Source organism: Ustilaginoidea virens, chromosome 1 (assembly GCF_000687475.1).
Source record: "Ustilaginoidea virens chromosome 1, complete sequence".
NCBI lineage: Eukaryota > Fungi > Ascomycota > Sordariomycetes > Hypocreales > Clavicipitaceae > Ustilaginoidea > Ustilaginoidea virens.
This window is the reverse complement of record NC_057316.1, coordinates 6,188,186-6,204,595: the sequence shown is the minus strand read 5'-3', so window position 1 is coordinate 6,204,595 and position 16,410 is coordinate 6,188,186. Positions and strand designations below refer to the sequence as shown.

The 16,410-nt window shown below is 52.8% G+C and overlaps 5 protein-coding genes across 5 annotated transcripts; 4 read left to right on the top strand and 1 right to left on the bottom strand.

The window, feature by feature from the left end:
* Nucleotides 1–554: 554 nt before the first annotated feature.
* On the top strand, nt 555–4,505 carry UV8b_01426 (uncharacterized protein; the record flags this gene model as incomplete). Its single annotated transcript, XM_043138924.1, has 3 exons — nt 555–1,019; nt 1,128–3,351; nt 3,415–4,505. 3 exons carry the CDS (start codon nt 555–557, stop codon nt 4,503–4,505), a joined length of 3,780 nt encoding a protein of 1,259 aa, XP_042994858.1.
* A 416-nt stretch (nt 4,506–4,921) lies between these two features.
* Nucleotides 4,922–8,318, bottom strand: UV8b_01425 (uncharacterized protein; the record flags this gene model as incomplete). Its single annotated transcript, XM_043138923.1, has 2 exons — nt 4,922–8,005; nt 8,073–8,318. 2 exons carry the CDS (start codon nt 8,316–8,318, stop codon nt 4,922–4,924), a joined length of 3,330 nt encoding a protein of 1,109 aa, XP_042994857.1.
* A 1,200-nt stretch (nt 8,319–9,518) lies between these two features.
* UV8b_01424 (uncharacterized protein) lies at nt 9,519–11,258 on the top strand (the record flags this gene model as incomplete). Its single annotated transcript, XM_043138922.1, has 3 exons — nt 9,519–9,578; nt 9,649–11,019; nt 11,127–11,258. 3 exons carry the CDS (start codon nt 9,519–9,521, stop codon nt 11,256–11,258), a joined length of 1,563 nt encoding a protein of 520 aa, XP_042994856.1.
* A 667-nt stretch (nt 11,259–11,925) lies between these two features.
* Nucleotides 11,926–13,481, top strand: UV8b_01423 (uncharacterized protein; the record flags this gene model as incomplete). Its single annotated transcript, XM_043138921.1, has 2 exons — nt 11,926–12,182; nt 12,398–13,481. The coding sequence occupies 2 exons, from the start codon at nt 11,926–11,928 to the stop codon at nt 13,479–13,481; spliced, it is 1,341 nt and encodes a 446-aa protein (XP_042994855.1).
* Nucleotides 13,482–14,650: 1,169 nt separating this feature from the next.
* On the top strand, nt 14,651–15,960 carry UV8b_01422 (uncharacterized protein; the record flags this gene model as incomplete). Its single annotated transcript, XM_043138920.1, has 5 exons — nt 14,651–14,665; nt 14,755–14,788; nt 14,860–15,191; nt 15,430–15,667; nt 15,749–15,960. The coding sequence occupies 5 exons, from the start codon at nt 14,651–14,653 to the stop codon at nt 15,958–15,960; spliced, it is 831 nt and encodes a 276-aa protein (XP_042994854.1).
* Nucleotides 15,961–16,410: the final 450 nt, after the last annotated feature.

Sequence of the window (16,410 nt, the reverse complement as noted above, 5' to 3'; positions counted from 1 at the left end):
TACTAAGATTAAGTCACAGGTCGCAGACAGTCTCGTGCTATCTAGCTAGCTAGTAAGGCTTTGCTTTATAGTGACCTTTAGAATTGCAATAATAGTATTAACTATGTTTTAAAGTATAATAGTAGTTAAACTTTATAAGTTAGCTATCTATGATACATGAGTCTGCTACATATGATAAGAATCTAATTATTAAGCCAGAAGTAGCTTAATACTTTAGATAGAAGCAACTTATTGCTGTTAAGCGTAGGCGCGGTTGGCTCAAGCTGCACCTCACATTGATTGGGCAAGCTGGTACTATAGCTGTTTAGCATCCCAGCCGCTAAAGAGAGCCGCGTCTTGGCGCGCCGCAGGGAAGAAGCTGCACCTACACAAGCAACCAGTTGACGTCTGGTGCTCCATACCTGTTGGAATCGACGTCTCAGTGCTGCAAAAAAAGTCAGTTGCCAGCACCTCTGAAAAAACCCCGGCTTCCTCAAACCTAGATCTGCACCACTCTCTTCTTTTGCCTGCCTCTCGATGTTTCGTTGCTCGAGTATCTGCCATTACGGGATGCGATGAGCGCGACTCCTCGCCTTCGGTCTGGGTTCCCAGCAACGCCAGCTACCGGTACTCGTCGACAAAGCGCGCAAAAAACTCCGTCTACGGTCGACACAGTTTCCTCGCAATCCACCACGGCCAAGTCGCCCACCCTTCCTCTTGCGCCGGAAAATGTCTCCTCGCAGCGAACGACCAGCGAGCCGGTCATTCCTCTGTACTTCCTTGATGCTCCTCAACAACGACTCTACGCCTTCGGGGTGTACGTGCTGTTGTGGGCCTGGAAACTGTACGATTGGCTTCAAGTCATCGAAGACGGCGATTCTTCTTGGTGGCTTTTTCTGAAGTGGATTTTCATCGATTTCGCCTTTCTTTTCGGGTTGCCCGAGCTCAGAATACCTTGGCTGGAGCTTTCCCAGTTTTTGGTCACAACGCTATTCACAGGCCATCTTGTTCTTAACTACATGTTGATGTTTAATATTCCTGTAAGTGAAGCAGCAACTCTTACTCCACCCTTTCGATGCCCCATGACCGAACAGACATGCCTTTCGATGCCCCATGACCGAACAGACATGCTGAAATTTTGCCGATAGTTGCCATGGCAAACCTGGCTACTTGGTCTTGCCAAGGTGTTGTATGATCGCGAGATTTCTATATCCGAGCACAATGTCAAGGTTTCCAGCATTCTCAACAACCACTCTTTAATAATGGGAAAACAAATCATAAACATCCTCCCCGAGGGTTCTGCCGTCCTGAATCCCGAGGGTATTCCCTATTGTCTAGGCCAAAAGGACAAGACAGGGGTTTCACTGCCGATCTACTTTAACGCCACTGTGCCCGCCGAGATCGAAATTGCTCGGTTCGACATCGAGACGAATACGGAGGAAACCATCAAAGTCTCCAGTCGCGAGATTCACAAAGTTGCCAGAGCCATCCGTGACCAAAGTGCAGACCCGAACACGATTGGATTCAATTGGCAATTTCGTGTGAAGAAACCCGGTGTCTACCGGCTCGGCAAAGTTCTGGACGAGTATAAACTCGAGGTGCAGCGTGCTATCAAGGAGACATACGTGGTTCCTTGTCCGGAGGCCAGAATCCTCGCTTCCGACTCGGCTCAGCGATGTATTCGGGACCTCTCCGACCTCTCGCTTGAAGTTGTCGGCACTCCGCCACTCAAGATAATGTACAGTCGGGCGGTCAACGGGAAGAACCATGATTTTCGATTCCAAAGCCTGCAGCCCGAAGGTTTTGTCTCGCCGCTGATTGCCGGAGCAAACGAAGCTGCCGACGGTGAAACTGATAACTTCTCCTGGGTCCGTCCCGCCAAGGTCACCGTCGGCCTCAACGAGTCTCTTACGTCTGCTGGAGAATGGGAGTACTCAGTTGACGAGGTTCACGATGCTTTCGGTAACGTCGTCAAGTATGCAAAATCTGGGCAAGATGCAGAATCAGGCAACCCCAAGGGCTTGACCCAGAGCTTCACGGTCAGGCAACGGCCCAAGATCCGTATGGATGGGTGTGATCTCAGAAGACCGTTGAAGGTCGCCAAAGGCAGTGCGAAAGAAATGCCTCTGAAGTTTGCTCTTTCGGGTCCGGTTGAGCATACCTCTCATATGATCACGTGGGAATTTTCGCCCCTAGATACTCTAAGCAGCAGCGGAGACCATGGCGACAAATCATCCGTTTTCAGTCATTCGGCCAAAAACTCCAGGGATCATCCTCTCATCTCCGAGCCTGGTCTGTACACCCTCAAGTCGGTATTTAGCGGATCCTGCGAAGGCGAAGTGGACGAACCGTCTTCCTGCCTGTTGCTCAACCCGTTGGAGCCACACCTCTCAATCCGGTCCGAAGATATCCCCGACAAGTGTGCTGGAAACTCCATAGGCCTGCGCGTCAATCTTGATCTTGTGGGCACTCCGCCGTTTGACATTCGTTATGAGATCACCTCGGAAGGCCAAGTCGAGCGCAAAACTCACCACGTGGCTGGGCTACGCTCACAGTTGGAGCTCATCCCTAAGAGGGCAGGCCGTCACAGATATGTGTTCACATCCATCAGCGACGACGTGTATAAAAACCTCGCCTTGCCTCCCCAGGACAACACGCTGGAACAAGAAGTCAAGCCAGCAGCATCGGCTCGGTTCGTTCAAGCGCGGGATGTGATCAATGCCTGCCTCGATTCCGAGGTTGAGGTCAACGTTGTCCTCAATGGAGATCCCCCGTTCAACCTCGAGTGGGAAACAGTACATGAAGGCAAGCGCCGAACCGAACGTGCCAACGGCCTGGTTGAATACAGTTTCAGAATCAAGACACCGGCCCTCACAAAAGGTGGGGAGTATATTTTGGCGCTCAGCAGCGTGCAAGACAAGCGTGGATGTCGAACTTTTCTGCAGGATCAAATCAAAATTGCCGTGCGACGCCAGAGGCCTCGTGCCGGGTTCGGGTCAATGGAGAAGAAGAATTCTGTTCGAGCTGTCGAAGATTCTACCCTCAAACTGCCATTACGCCTTCAAGGCGAACCTCCCTGGACCGTACAATATCGCAACTTGAACGAACCCGAAAAAGTACTCACCAACACTGCGACTGGTCCCAACGACCACCTTGATGTCAAGTCCAAGGGTGTCTATGAAATTGTCGGGGTGAAGGACAGTCAGTGCCCGGGTACTGTTGATCCATCGGCTGCCACATTCCAAGTGGACTGGTTTCCCCGGCCAAAGCTCTCCCTCGTCGAGACTGACAGCTTGAAGGGGAGCAAGCAAGGATTTACCAAGCAAGACGTGTGTGAAGGTGATATTGACGGGTTTGAAATCAACCTACAAGGTGAGTAGATGCCTCCGCTTTTTCTTCACTTTCTCCAAACTTTTTTCTAAAACGGGAAGACAGGCTCTCCCCCATTCCATCTTTCTTACGAGATCAGACACGAGTCTCTCCAAGGCTCCAACTCCATGACTCGGCGAGAGTTTGATGCCGCTCTGTTCAAGACGTCGATTTCCACGGACACATCCAAGGCTGGCGAATACACGTACACGTTCACCGGTCTCGAAGACAATCTTTACAGCAGCGACAAAAATCTGCAGCCTTTTGTGCTGCGGCAACGCGTCAACGCCAAGCCCACGGCGAAATTCTCGAAGCCAGGTCAATCCTTCAAGTACTGTATGGAGGAACAGGACCACGAGGACAAAATCCCCATCGTCTTAACCGGGATCGCACCGTTCTACGTAGAGGTTGAGATAAAGCATCAATCCGGGTCAGGACCCGAAACATATCGAATCCCCTCCATCAGTTCCAACTCGTACGAAATGCCCATTCCAAGGGAGCACTTGCGCCTAGGGGTGCAACAACTGCGCGTCAGGCGCGTCCGTGACGCCAAGGGCTGTCAGCAAAAGTATGAGATGAATGCCCCGTCGATCCAGATCCAGCTGTTCGACGCCCCTTCAATCTATGCTCTGGAATCCCGCGAGGACTTTTGCGTGGGCGAGCGCATCGCCTACACGCTTTCGGGGACGCCGCCTTTTGATATCTCGTACGAGTTCAACGGCCGCTGGAACGCCAAATCTCCAACCACAAACTTTCGGCGCGTCGCAGAGAAGCCGGGTGATTTCACCATCACCAGCATCTCGGACAAGGCCAGCGAGTGCCGCGCCGCCGTCAACCTCCGCAAGACGATTCATCCACTTCCCAGTGTCCAAATCAGCCGTGGCAAACAATCCAGGGTGGACATTCACGAAGGCAGTGAAGTTGATATTCTGTTCGAGTTCTGGGGCACCCCCCCTTTCGAATTCACCTACACAAGAAGCTCCAATGCCAAAAGGGGCCATAGGAGTGTCGTCCTCGAGACCAGGCACGACATCTCCTATGAACATAGCAAAGTCATCAAAGCCAGTCAAGAGGGCACATATGAAGTAGTAGCCATCAAGGATAATTTCTGCTCCTTCTCGACTCAGCAAGTTGCGGAAAAGAAGGATCGACGATGAAGTTGGGCTCGGGGGGGTTGTGGATGCTTTGCGCGATTGGGAAACCAAAGAAGCGGGCGGAATGGCCTTGGGGGATATCCTAGGTCAAAATCAGACAGCTGGGGGAGTCTTGTACATATGCATATACCATGGAACCGGCGTTTTACAATCCCTTTTTTTTCCTTTTTCTTTTCTTTGTTTTCTTTGTTTTTTGAATAGGATACAAGGTCCTCTAGCAGGTTGGTTCAAATGGCACCATATTTCCGGCGGTATTTCTTGTGCCCAAGGTGTATGTCGACCCCGAAGCCTCTTCCTATTTACTCCTGTGCCCCAATGAACAAGCAGCAAAACCTAGAGGGACCGCCTTGACAACAACAACATGCTGCGCCGAGGCCACGAAGGGGGCTTGCCTTTGCACATGCCGCCGCTCGCCTTCCTCAAGCGTCAACTACCTCAATCTTTCGAATCATGTCCCCGCCAATCCTGGCGATTTCCAACAAAATAGCGCGCTGGTTCATCTCCACCACATCCGTGTTCGTCGCCGCGACTCTGCAAAAGTTGTACGGCAGCCCAGCTCGGAACTTTTGCTCCTGCTGCAGCTTGGGGTTCCAGACGGCCGCCAGGACGGGGTCGCGCGGGCCCCCGGAGAAGAAGACGACTGAATCCTGGTAGACGCGCTGCAGCTCGTGCAGGAGCACTGCGGACGGGTGGCTTCTGATGGCGAGAGGCATCTTGCCGGTGCGGTGGTCGAGGTTCTTGTACTGCGAGTGCTTCTTGGCGCTCGAGTCGGCGGCGGACTCCCGCACGACGCCGCCGAGGACCTTGGGGGAGAGGTGGATGAGGACGTCGTAGTCTTGGAGCGAGCTCTCGAACAGGCTGGCGGGCTGGAGGTGGAGGCCGCGGCCGCGGAGCAGTTTGCAGGCGGCTTGGGCTAGGCGGGTCATCCGGGAGGCGATGAGCTTCGAGGGGCCGGTTTGGGTGTAGGCCATGCCGGAGTGGTGGTGCGAGGTGGCGACGAACATGACGAGCGTGTTCATGTGCGGGTCTCTCTTCCTCCATGCCTGGAGCCCGCGCCGCATCGCCCATCGCTCTTCGCCGGTGACGGTCTCTGCGGAATCGACGATCAGGGGCTCCTCCCGCCAATCCCACCTGGACAGGAAGAGAAGCGTCCGCAGCAGCCCCGTCATGGGCGACGAGGGCATCTTCCACGGGTACGGCTGCAGGAAGACATGGAGCACAATGAGCTCGATGAGCTCGTCGCTGAACAGCCCGTGTAGCTTGTGGCTGCGGAACCAGTGCTTGGCTAGCCGAATAGAAGGCGACAGGGGCTGAAATCGGGTGCAAAACGTGGCAATGGTCTGGCTGTGCAAGGGCAACGTGCTGTACTGCCAGCTGAGCGAGGCCAGGGCTCGGGCTGCGTCGTCGCGGACGTGAGCGTCGAGCGTCTTGTTCTGCACTTGATGCTGGAGCAGCTTCTCCTCGACGTCGCTGTATATCCTGAGTCGGAAAGCTGCGCCGCTTTCGTACACGACGTCCAAGTACGCCAGGTTCTCGGGGCCCATGTCCCTGTTCTCGCGGCCTAGATGCGTCACGATCTTGTCGTTGGCGCTCGTGAGTCGCCGGCCAAAGTCGAGAAGAAAGTCGACCTTGGCTTCTTGAACAGCGATCAAGTTCTCGGGCCACTTGTTTGACGCCTCAAAGTACAGGTTGACGTCCATTGGCTCGACGGTGTCTCGGTGAAAGGCAACCGATGGGGGCTCCAGAGAGGCGTACCGCGCAGAGGGCGAGACGGGGGACAGCTGGCGAATCTGCAGTGGGAGTTGGTCCAGGCTGCGAATGTCGTTTTCAAACGCGGTGAAGGCGCGTCGGCTAGAGTCGAAAGCCTCTCTGTCAACGTGAGACAGGCCGATCAGGGACGAGAACCCGCTTCCCAACCTTGCAACTTCATCTTGCGCAACCTGCAAATGCCGCTGCAGGGCATGCACGGCAATCTCTTGGCAGATTTGAGAAGGAAGTCTGCTGCTCCACTCCACGCACTCGAGAATGCTGCCGTCCTTGAAGCGACGAAGCTCCGCCTTTTCGCCCCAGAACTGCCTGAAGGCGGCAGCAGCCTTTTCCTCCTCCGCGGGCGGCCCATGTTCCATCTGCCGTGACATGTTGGCTGGATTGAAGACGAAACCGACGACAAGTTTCGCAGACGGCTTCGAGCTGGGGCTTGACAGAGGCCACTCATCCAAAGCCGGGAGCTGCACATGAATCATCTCGGCGCGGTCGCCAAACGCCTTCTTGAGCACTTTGTGTACTTGCCAGCCGAATTTCCAACCGACAGTGCTTCGATCTGGGTAGGCGGAATACTTGGCCAGGTCAAGCTTGTTGATCTCCAATACCGCGTCAAAGAGCTGAAAGGCAACGTCTGTTTTCATGATGAATGTGGGTTGGAACTTGTCTGCGGCGTCATCGGACAGCAAATCAGACGTTGATTTCGCATACATCTGCAACAGAGCAGCGGACCAGGGGCTCATTTTGTAGAGCACGTTCAATTGTCTGACAGGGTCAAACATGACTGGGCCAGGCTCTCGAACCGTCTTCATGTCCAAACCGGTCGCAGCAAAAGCGTACGGTTTTGTGACAAAATCCGTCGTGCTGAGAAACTGTATGCCGGCTTTGAACAATTCGGCGCTGCTCAAAGAGCTGGATAACGCGGACTGTCCGTTTCTTCCGCCCATCTGCAACAAAAGAGCGATCATGACGGCCCATTCGAAATGGCCGAAGCCGCCGCGAGATATGGCGCTGCCGAACCCTCGCTGTTGCAGCCATATTCTACCCAAGACGCAAGCGTCCAGAAAAGCAGCACATTCATTTTTCGCATGTGTGAGGACTCTGAGATATTGGATAAAGGTTCTCTCTGCGTTCAAAGTTGAGTTGTAGATTGGCGAGGCAGCCATCAACTCTCCCTTTTTTTCTCCCTTCTTTTCATTATTGTCATTTATGCGAGTACAGTTTGCGGCCGGCGTGAGTTTTGACCAGGGAAATAGATTGTCGGGAGCGCACGGAATCAGGCGAATGGAGAAGCAGTTTTCTTTGGCGCTGTGTTTGGGAGGCTTATCGACTGTGCCCCCAGCGCCACCATTACCATCTCCTTGAATCAACGGCCGTCGAAGGACGAGCACGGGGAGAAGAGGATTTTCGTGAAGAAACTCGAAGCAGAAAGTCATGGCCTCGCCGATTGCTTTCCTAACATGTGCCGCTACGTAAGCAACGTAATAGGCCCTCCTGTAAAAATATCGCAGACTAAGATAATCCTTGTCTTGGAAAAGCGATGAGGGCATTTGAGCGACCATGTCGATGCTAACGGATGGCTGATTCTTGACCATGGTTCTTGAGACATAGCTTCCGACAACGTTGCATTGTGATGGCTTTGAGTATGAAACTTTGTAGGCTGAATCTTTGGGGGGCCGAGGTTCGGGGTACGGCACAATGATGCGATGGTTCTTCTCAAGCTGAGCGGTCGCCTCGGCAATCTAGCCCTGGCATGAGTTTACATGAAGCGATCACGAGGCTGGTGGTTGTACGCTTGACTCGACTTACTGGGATGGGGTCATGAGGTCCTATCGAGTCCACGATGGTTTTGAGTTGGAACAGCTGGGCATCAGCATCCTTCAGATGCCTGCCGTAATCGAGTTTTGCCTCTTTCAGCAGCTCTTCGGTTTGGAGAACAAAGGTGCTTGCAGTGGAGATTTGAGCGGACGACGGTGACTCGAAGTTGATGAGGCCGGCGTGTCGCAAGCCAGAGCTGCCGTGATCGAGCTTGCGGCGCTTTGATTCTGATTCCATGACCGCATCTAATTAGGCAGGGCGGAGTCTGTGCGTGACTAGTATCGAGAAAGAGTTGAGGGTGGTTGTGGTGGTTGACGCTGCTTGCAGCCTTGCACCGTGGATGACTTTTTTTTTTTTTTTATCTATTTCTATTTCTTTTTCTTTTTCTTTTTCTCTCTCATTTTTTTTGGTTTCCCCAGAGCTGCGGGGCGATAAGCCGATAAGCAACCGCAGCGGGGACCTGCCAGTTGCCCCCTTGGGAAATCCGAAATACTCGGCGATACATACCTAAGATAGGACTACACTGTACTCCGTACTCCGTACTCCGTACAGGCTGTTCTCAAAACATTTCGAGGTACGTAGTACTTGCCAAACTTTTCTCCAGTTGCACAAAGTTGTTCCTGATACGTCTTGGTGGCGGTGGTCTACCGAATCATGAGGGCATGGATAACCATTTACCCCAGCGTTTTGGGCTGTGGGCGGGCGTCGTGTCGAAGCCGGTTTCGCCAGAGTTGGCAGACTGCTGCCATCTCGAGGTGATAGTTGAGATGTTCTCCATGCACGTTACATTATTGCAACACTCCCGTACATTTGATAAGCGAGTCATTGCCGCCGGCCGTTTGTTGTCAGTCGTCAGTGGGCATCAAAAGCTGCCACCACGACTGGACCCTTCAGCTTCAGGCGGCGGGCGGGTTCGCCAGAGCCAGCTCCCTCTGGCCGGCTCCTCTGGCCGGCTCCTCTGGCCCACCCCCACAGGCACAGTAGATCCCCGCAATGGCGCGGAAAGGAACCGCTTTGCAAAAGGGACGACGAGTCCAGTCCTTTGCCGACCGGACTACACGCAACCAGGTAGGTACCTAGGTACCTTGCGATCGGCTCGGCCACTCGCGGCCTAAAAGCTCAATTGCTTGCTTCTCATCCGAGCCGACATCGTGGTGCCGCCTCTACTGCTTGATCCACTGCTTCTCTTCCCTCACCAGCAACCTTCCGCTTTCCAACCCTCCCTTCTCTTCTCATCTGGTCTTGAGATTACACCAGTAGCAGGTCCGGCCGGTTCGGGAAAGCCTCCAGTACTACTGCACCCTATTCATCGCACAAGACTTGATTCCTGGCTCTTCTCTCGCCCTTCGAGTTGTTCCGCATACGCCGTAGCAAGGGATCTCTGCTTTTGCAAACCTCTTTGGATCTGTCAACCCCAGGGCAACCCCAACCATCACAATGGCCTCTGCAGCCCTGCATTGGCGAACCCTTCGAGCTTTCTCTCGTCATGCCACAAACGTGAGTACAGCAGCTCCACATGTGTGACCCGTAGTCGTGGTGAGGTTTGACCAGCCCAGATTTCTTTCAGCCTTCCGCCGGTCTCTCTAGGTTGTTCTCCATCTCGCTACGCCGGTCCGAGATCGACAAGATTTATCCTTCCGCGGCCGAAGCCTTGAGGGACATGAAGCCCAACTCAACGTTGCTTTGCGGAGGATTCGGTCTCTGCGGCGTGCCTGACACACTGATTGACCAGGTTCTCCAAAAACCCGAAATCACCGGTCTTACTGCCGTGTCCAACAATGCCGGAACGGACAACGTTGGCCTTGGCAAACTCCTCAAGACAAAGCAAGTCAAGAAGATGATTGCAAGTTACATTGGCGAGAACAAAACGTTTGAGACCATGTACTTGACCGGCCAAGTCGAGCTGGAGCTCACCCCACAAGGCACTTTAGCCGAGCGTTGTGCCGCAGGCGGCAGAGGAATACCTGCGTTTTACACGCCAGCCGCCTTTGGCACCGTGGTTCAAACTGGCGATCTCCCGCTCAAGAACAAGGCCGACGGCAGTCCCGACGAGTACTCTTACCCCAAAGATGTCAAAGTCTTCAATGGCAAGTCATACCTGTTGGAGCATGCCATCGACGGGGACTACGCATTTGTCAAGGCCTACAAGGCGGATAAGCTCGGCAACTGTCAGTTCCGTCTTGCCGCCCACAATTTCAACGGCGCCATGGGCCGAAATGCGAAAATGACCATCGTTGAGGCGGAGCACATTGTCGAGCCCGGAGAGATCCCCCCCGAGGCGGTTCATCTGCCTGGTATTTACGTCAAGCGCGTAGTTCAGAGCACTAGCAAGAAGAACATTGAAAAGTTCACGTTTGCCAAGGAGGAGGACAGTGATGCGAGCGCCAGGGCAGCGCTCGGAACCGGCGACGCAGCCGCCAAAAGAGAGAGAATTGTCAAGAGAGCTGCCAAGGAGTTCAAGAATGGCATGTACGCCAACTTGGGCATTGGTATGCCTATGCTCGCACCCGGATTCGTTGGTGCCGACGTCCAAGTGCAGCTCCAGTCAGAGAATGGTATTCTCGGCCTGGGGCCTTATCCCAAGAAAGGCCACGAGGATGCAGACCTTATCAATGCGGGCAAAGAAACTGTCACTCTGAACCGCGGCGCGGCGGTGTTTGGGAGCGAGGAAAGCTTCGGCATGATCCGTAGCGGCAGGATAGACCTCACCATACTTGGCGCCATGCAGGTCAGTGCAACGGGTGATCTCGCAAACTGGATGCTTCCCGGGAAAGTCAAGGGCTTTGGTGGCGCCATGGACCTTGTCAGCAACCCTTCCAAGACAAAGGTGGTTGTCACGATGGAGCACACAGACAAGAAGGGCAACGCCAAGATTGTCAAACAATGCGCTTTCCCCCTAACCGGAAGAGCGTGTGTGTCACGAGTCATAACTGAGCTGGTACGTCACGTTGCCCTTTCACAGATCATGGTACTGCTTGTATCTTTGGCATTGCTTCTATCAGATTCTTTTGGGGGTCCTGGACTGACTATTTTCTCTAATTCCAGGGTGTCTTTGATGTCGACTTCGCACATGGTCTGACGCTCGTTGAGATTGCGGACGGCGTCACGGTCGACGAGATTAAGAGCAAGACCGAAGCCCCGTTCACAGTGGCCGCGGACCTCAAGCCAATGCTGTAGATGGTAGATGAACTGATGACCTAGAAAAGATGTATTGGTGACGATCTAGGATCGACCAGCCGAACAGTCGCGACGGTGTGGAGACGGAGAAAGTGAATAGCTGCTGACCCATCTGTTGAATGATACGATACGACTAGCGAACTGGATTAGCGTGGCGGAGTTGGATTGATTTATTGGCATCGATACACTCCAAGTAATCTGGAGCCCGCTGCGTGCTTTGAACACCATTCATCAAGCTCGGCGTGACAGCCGGCCGTAGCATAGACCCGGCTACTAGACAAGCTGAAACTGAGGGTAAACAATTGAAGAAGTGGATCAACCAAAGAGCACACAAGAAGCAAATCACGTCGCGAAGGGAATAAGAAAGTTAGGTGAAAGAAGCGTTGAGCAGTTACTTCTTCGAATGCTCATTTGCTTGTGGAGACAGTCTCGGAAGGGGTGTGTAGCCAATCAGGAAATAGCGTTTACTTGCTGCTCGCTACATTAAGATGTACCTACCAGGTACCTTACCTTCCCAGGTACCCCTTGGAACATCTGCATTACACCACATACCATCGAGCAGAAAGAAACAACTGGTGGTCGTTTTGGAGATCCCCAGGCTGTGCTACCGACTCAATCCTGTCACATACTATTTTTCTCATTCTGGTTGAGCATACTTTTCTTTGCCATGTTTGATGAATCATCGGGCCAAGTCTTTAAAGAATGGACTGTGCCTCGCCAGAGCCTTCTTCGCGGTAGTGATCGGGACTGGTCTCGGCAGACGCCATACCCTCTGCTCAGTCCGCGAGGGACAAAAGGGCCCCGATCTTTGGTTGACATGGCAGTACACCTAGTCGCAAACAACATTGGGGATATCACCGAGCGACATCTGGACGGCTTTCCGACCAGACTGCTGTGGCGGGTGTGGCGTCTTCTAGAGGCCAGGTGAGTGCCTCGAATCACCACGGGCAATAATTCATTTCTAGCACTTCCAAGGCAAACGAAGATGCCATCTCCATGACGAAAAACGCTTGCTATGCCTCGGGTTGTTGTGAGCCTAATCAGACTCGCAGTGGTGTTTGTTTACATGCTTGGAAAATACTCTCCAAGGTATTGGTTGCAGAGAACGAGGACAGAACACTTGGGCTCTATCGATTTAGACAGCATATTTGCCAGCCGACGGATGAGCTAAGGATTTACATACAACCCTTGTCATCCCAGCCGGCAGATTTCATCACCCACTTAGTGATAAGTGGTGGCTGTCGATTTAGCACTCACGAGCTGCTCTGTCTTTCCAGCCTGAACAACCTCGGGGCGTTGGAACTCATCCAGCCAAGGGAAGAGCTGCAGACCGAATTTATGGATGTTAATGACAGGCTTCTCCGCGGTTGGACAGAGACTAGAGACCCTTTTCCGCTCCTGCGCGTACTACGAATATGGGTTAGTAGAGGTATCACGCAAGAATCACTTCAATGGGTGTCAAAGTTTCCATCTTTGGCTTTGTACGATGTCATGGCCCCCAAAAGCGATTGGGATCTCTTTCGTGATTTCGCCCTCGACAATGGGTGGGAACTGGCTGACCATCATCACGACGGCTTACTCTTGCCGTCCTTGATATTCTCTGCATCCATGGGAGAGCTCCGAAAAACTATACTGGCCAGAGACTTGAGAAGAGTGGATTCGGAGCTGATTTCTCTCAGCAGTGGCTCTTGTTGCTCCGTCAAATTCGTCCCCAATGGCCAGGCTCCATCTCTACTAGATTATCTGACAGATGCTACGAAAGCTTCTGTGCCTACATGGAGCACTGAGGCTACTTTTGCTACTTTGTCAGAAGCACGGCCCTGTCATAGAGTAGCTTTCGAGGCCTGGGCATTCTGGACGTATTCTTACCTCGGACAACTGGGTGCCGACCAAGATTTGCGACTTCGGGGGGTTGAACCCCATTTCCAGGCCTGCGCAGGCCCTTTTGTTCTTCCCTCCAAACGTACCGCAAGCGTTTACCTGGGCCATAACAGCCGCGGTGGTATCGATACCATGCCATCATACGCCCCTCATGGACTGTTTTCTACTTCGAAGATCGCATTCATTCGACGTGGAATCTTTCAAACGGCGGCAGAGCCTACCACGCCTCGCAACGTGGCAGGAAAGGTCAGCCACGGTGGAAGAAATGAGCAGAAGGAACCAAGACTGAGGAGTAGAAAGAAGCAGAAGTTGAATGACATGCTGCAGTCGTTGATTCAGTGACTGCGCCTGCATCAGAAAACCTTGCATCTCAAAGTCGAAAAATAAGCCTCGGCCGCGCATGAAATCACAAAACACCGTTGGTCATTCTCGGCATTAAGCCTCTGGTTCACAAGGCTTAGATTAGATGACTCTTCCAGCAATTTTTTTCCCTCATGGTTCCTAGCTTAGGTTTCATCTCTGGCCTGGCTTTAAGACTTCAAGTTTTCTAAGAGGATCATACACGCTTAAGATTTCAAGTTTCCGAAAACGATCATACACGCATAATGCGAATATGAAAGGATTTCCAAACAGCCGTCTTTCTTATTGATATTCTGCATTCGCGGCCAAGGCTCTTGGTCTTTACACCACGCAACTGTTCACTCTTTTACAGGTCGCCCGTATTTCCACTTGTCATACTGCAGTTGACATTTTGCGATACATATCCGTTTTGGGCATGTATATGCATTAGATGCCTAGGTTAGCCAAAGCTACCGGTCGCTACGTCGAATCACACAATGTCTAGCGATTCAGGATTTTCAAGGCAAACAGGATCGCCTCGCCGCGAGGTAAGCATATAAAGCCAGTGCATCCTAGCCAGCAGCATCGTTGCCAGCGTTATAACTCTCAATAGCCTAGAAGCAGTACTGGGCCCTCTCATCACGGCGTGGCCGGGGAATTGCGCAAAAGGAGGAGACGGATCCGTCTGAGAGAAAAATTTCGCCGTGGTGTCAGAAGACTTGGAGAACGCCTACATTCCGTTCAACTATTCCAAAGAAAACCTCAATCGCCGACTTACTGGACTATACACCAATCTCAAACCCGAGCAGTTGATCCTTCCAGTTACCTATATACTCATCATCATCCTACCCGCTTGGCTAGTGACGGCTACCCATATCGGAGACGGCATCAGTTGACTACCGTAAATGGTAGAGAGGCTCGAGGGAATGCTTTTGTCTCTCGGTCTTATGAATCGGTTCTATTGGAAGCTAGAGCTGCCGCTGCCTCCCGTTGCTATTCGCCTGATGACATGTCGCGCTGCTCCAGGACTAGCCAGCCGCTTGAAAGGAGAAGATCATCCTGTAGCCAAAGAGAAGAAGACGTGTTTGGTGTGACTGCTGAGCATCGAACTGCGACGGAACCAGTCATCCATGGGTTTCCCTCGGGACGACCCGCCTCTGCCCGCCATCTATATGGTAATAATGGAGGTCAGAACCCATTTCTAGAAGGTCAGCAACGCATCGCGACTGTTCGAGCCTCTCCAGCCTCTCCAGCATACGGTTCTAGCTCGCGCCAGGTTACACCGGGTCATCTTTTTCCGAGACCAACGAGTAGGTTTTCGCCAGCCAACTTGATGCGGGGATATGTTGCGATTTTCAGAAGCTAACACAATTATTATTAGACTTGCTGGTGAACAGGAATTTCGGGGCCCCTGTGCAGCAGGGAGATGCTCCTCCTGCTTACAAGGACGACCATTCTCCGCCACAGTACTTGTTGACTGCATTGCCGTGGAGCCCATTGCGTCAGCTCCACAACGGAAACATTCTGGAATACCACGATCTTGCCCTCAGGGCGGACGGCATCATTCGGTATCCGGGGGACAGTCCCGATGACCTTCCAAGGCTGGGGATTCGTGGGAGGATATGGTTGGAGATCAAACGAGACGTTCTGGAGAGGGAAGGCGTTCCAGTAGATTTGATTTTGCAACAGCATCCTGAAGTTGATGAACGACATGTAGTTAGGGGATGAAGCTCTTGACGAAAAAACTTTCGCACCAGCCGAGAGGGGTATTTCCTCTTGGTTAAGGAGGGGGAAGGATGGTAGGGGCGGACGTCGAAGGAATGAAGGGAAGGGTGGATTTGGCGCGGCGGTAATTATGATATGTATTCGCTGGGATTCCTTGTTTGCTACAAAAGGCACACACATCTACAAGCTGGTCGGTCATGCGTGGTTCATGATGGCTAACGTATAGGTTGTTGACGGGCTTGAAAGGACAAGTCGAGTGAACCAGCTGTCACAACCTTCCAGCACCGCTAGTATCCCATCATGCTCTTGTGGAACGCCACCTGCCGCCCTTGTTGGAAAAATTACAATATCCCTCGCCCGCGACATTGGACGAGTCTCGTTTCCGGTTCACACAGTCCACACCAATACCGAAGCATACGACTCGTACGCGGCTTCGTGTGACCGGGTCTGGCACTATTTGAAAAGTTGAGTGACTTGACCCACCCCTGTCCATTGGAAACTTGGCCGACGGCAACAATCCAGCAGACTGGTGGCTACAGCCTCAGCCAGTCCACAGTCCACGCGGCAGAGAGACGAACTTGCGCAAAGATCCAAAGCCGAAGCCCAAGCCAAAGGGGAGCGAGGCCGCGTCGCCAGTGAAGAAAGCGTCTTCCTCACGTACGGAACTGCGAAGCGGGAAAAAGGGGGGAATGTGCCGCCGGTTGAAATATTTTTATCTGAGCCACGAGCACCGAGATGCATGCAGATCAGATGGTAAGATCGGCGATTGGAATCCCATCTCTCCTCCAGTTTCCCCTCCGGTGGCATCCATTGAGCGGGAAGCCAGAGTGAATATGAAGGATGGATATTTTTCTAGTAGGTTGAAGAGGAAAAGAGGGAAAGAAAGAAGGGCTGCGAAGTCGAAGTCGGAGAAAATAAGATGGGGGGTGTGTGGCCGGAAGAGCGTTTCGCCGAAGCCGTTTCGGGCGCATTAGGTAATCAAGTGCCTGGACAGGCCTGGAATCAAATCCAACTGTGCTGTTGTCAGAATGCACAGGGAAAATGCGATAATGCTTGATTGAAGGAACCCCCTCCTCTCTAAGAGACTTGTGTTCCCAGCTATTTATAGTGGGATAGGGGGTACCCCTAAGGGCTTACTGATCCAGGGAGAACTCGGCACATCCACCCTCGGACATGACCGATATCCACATTACAGGCAAGCCAATTT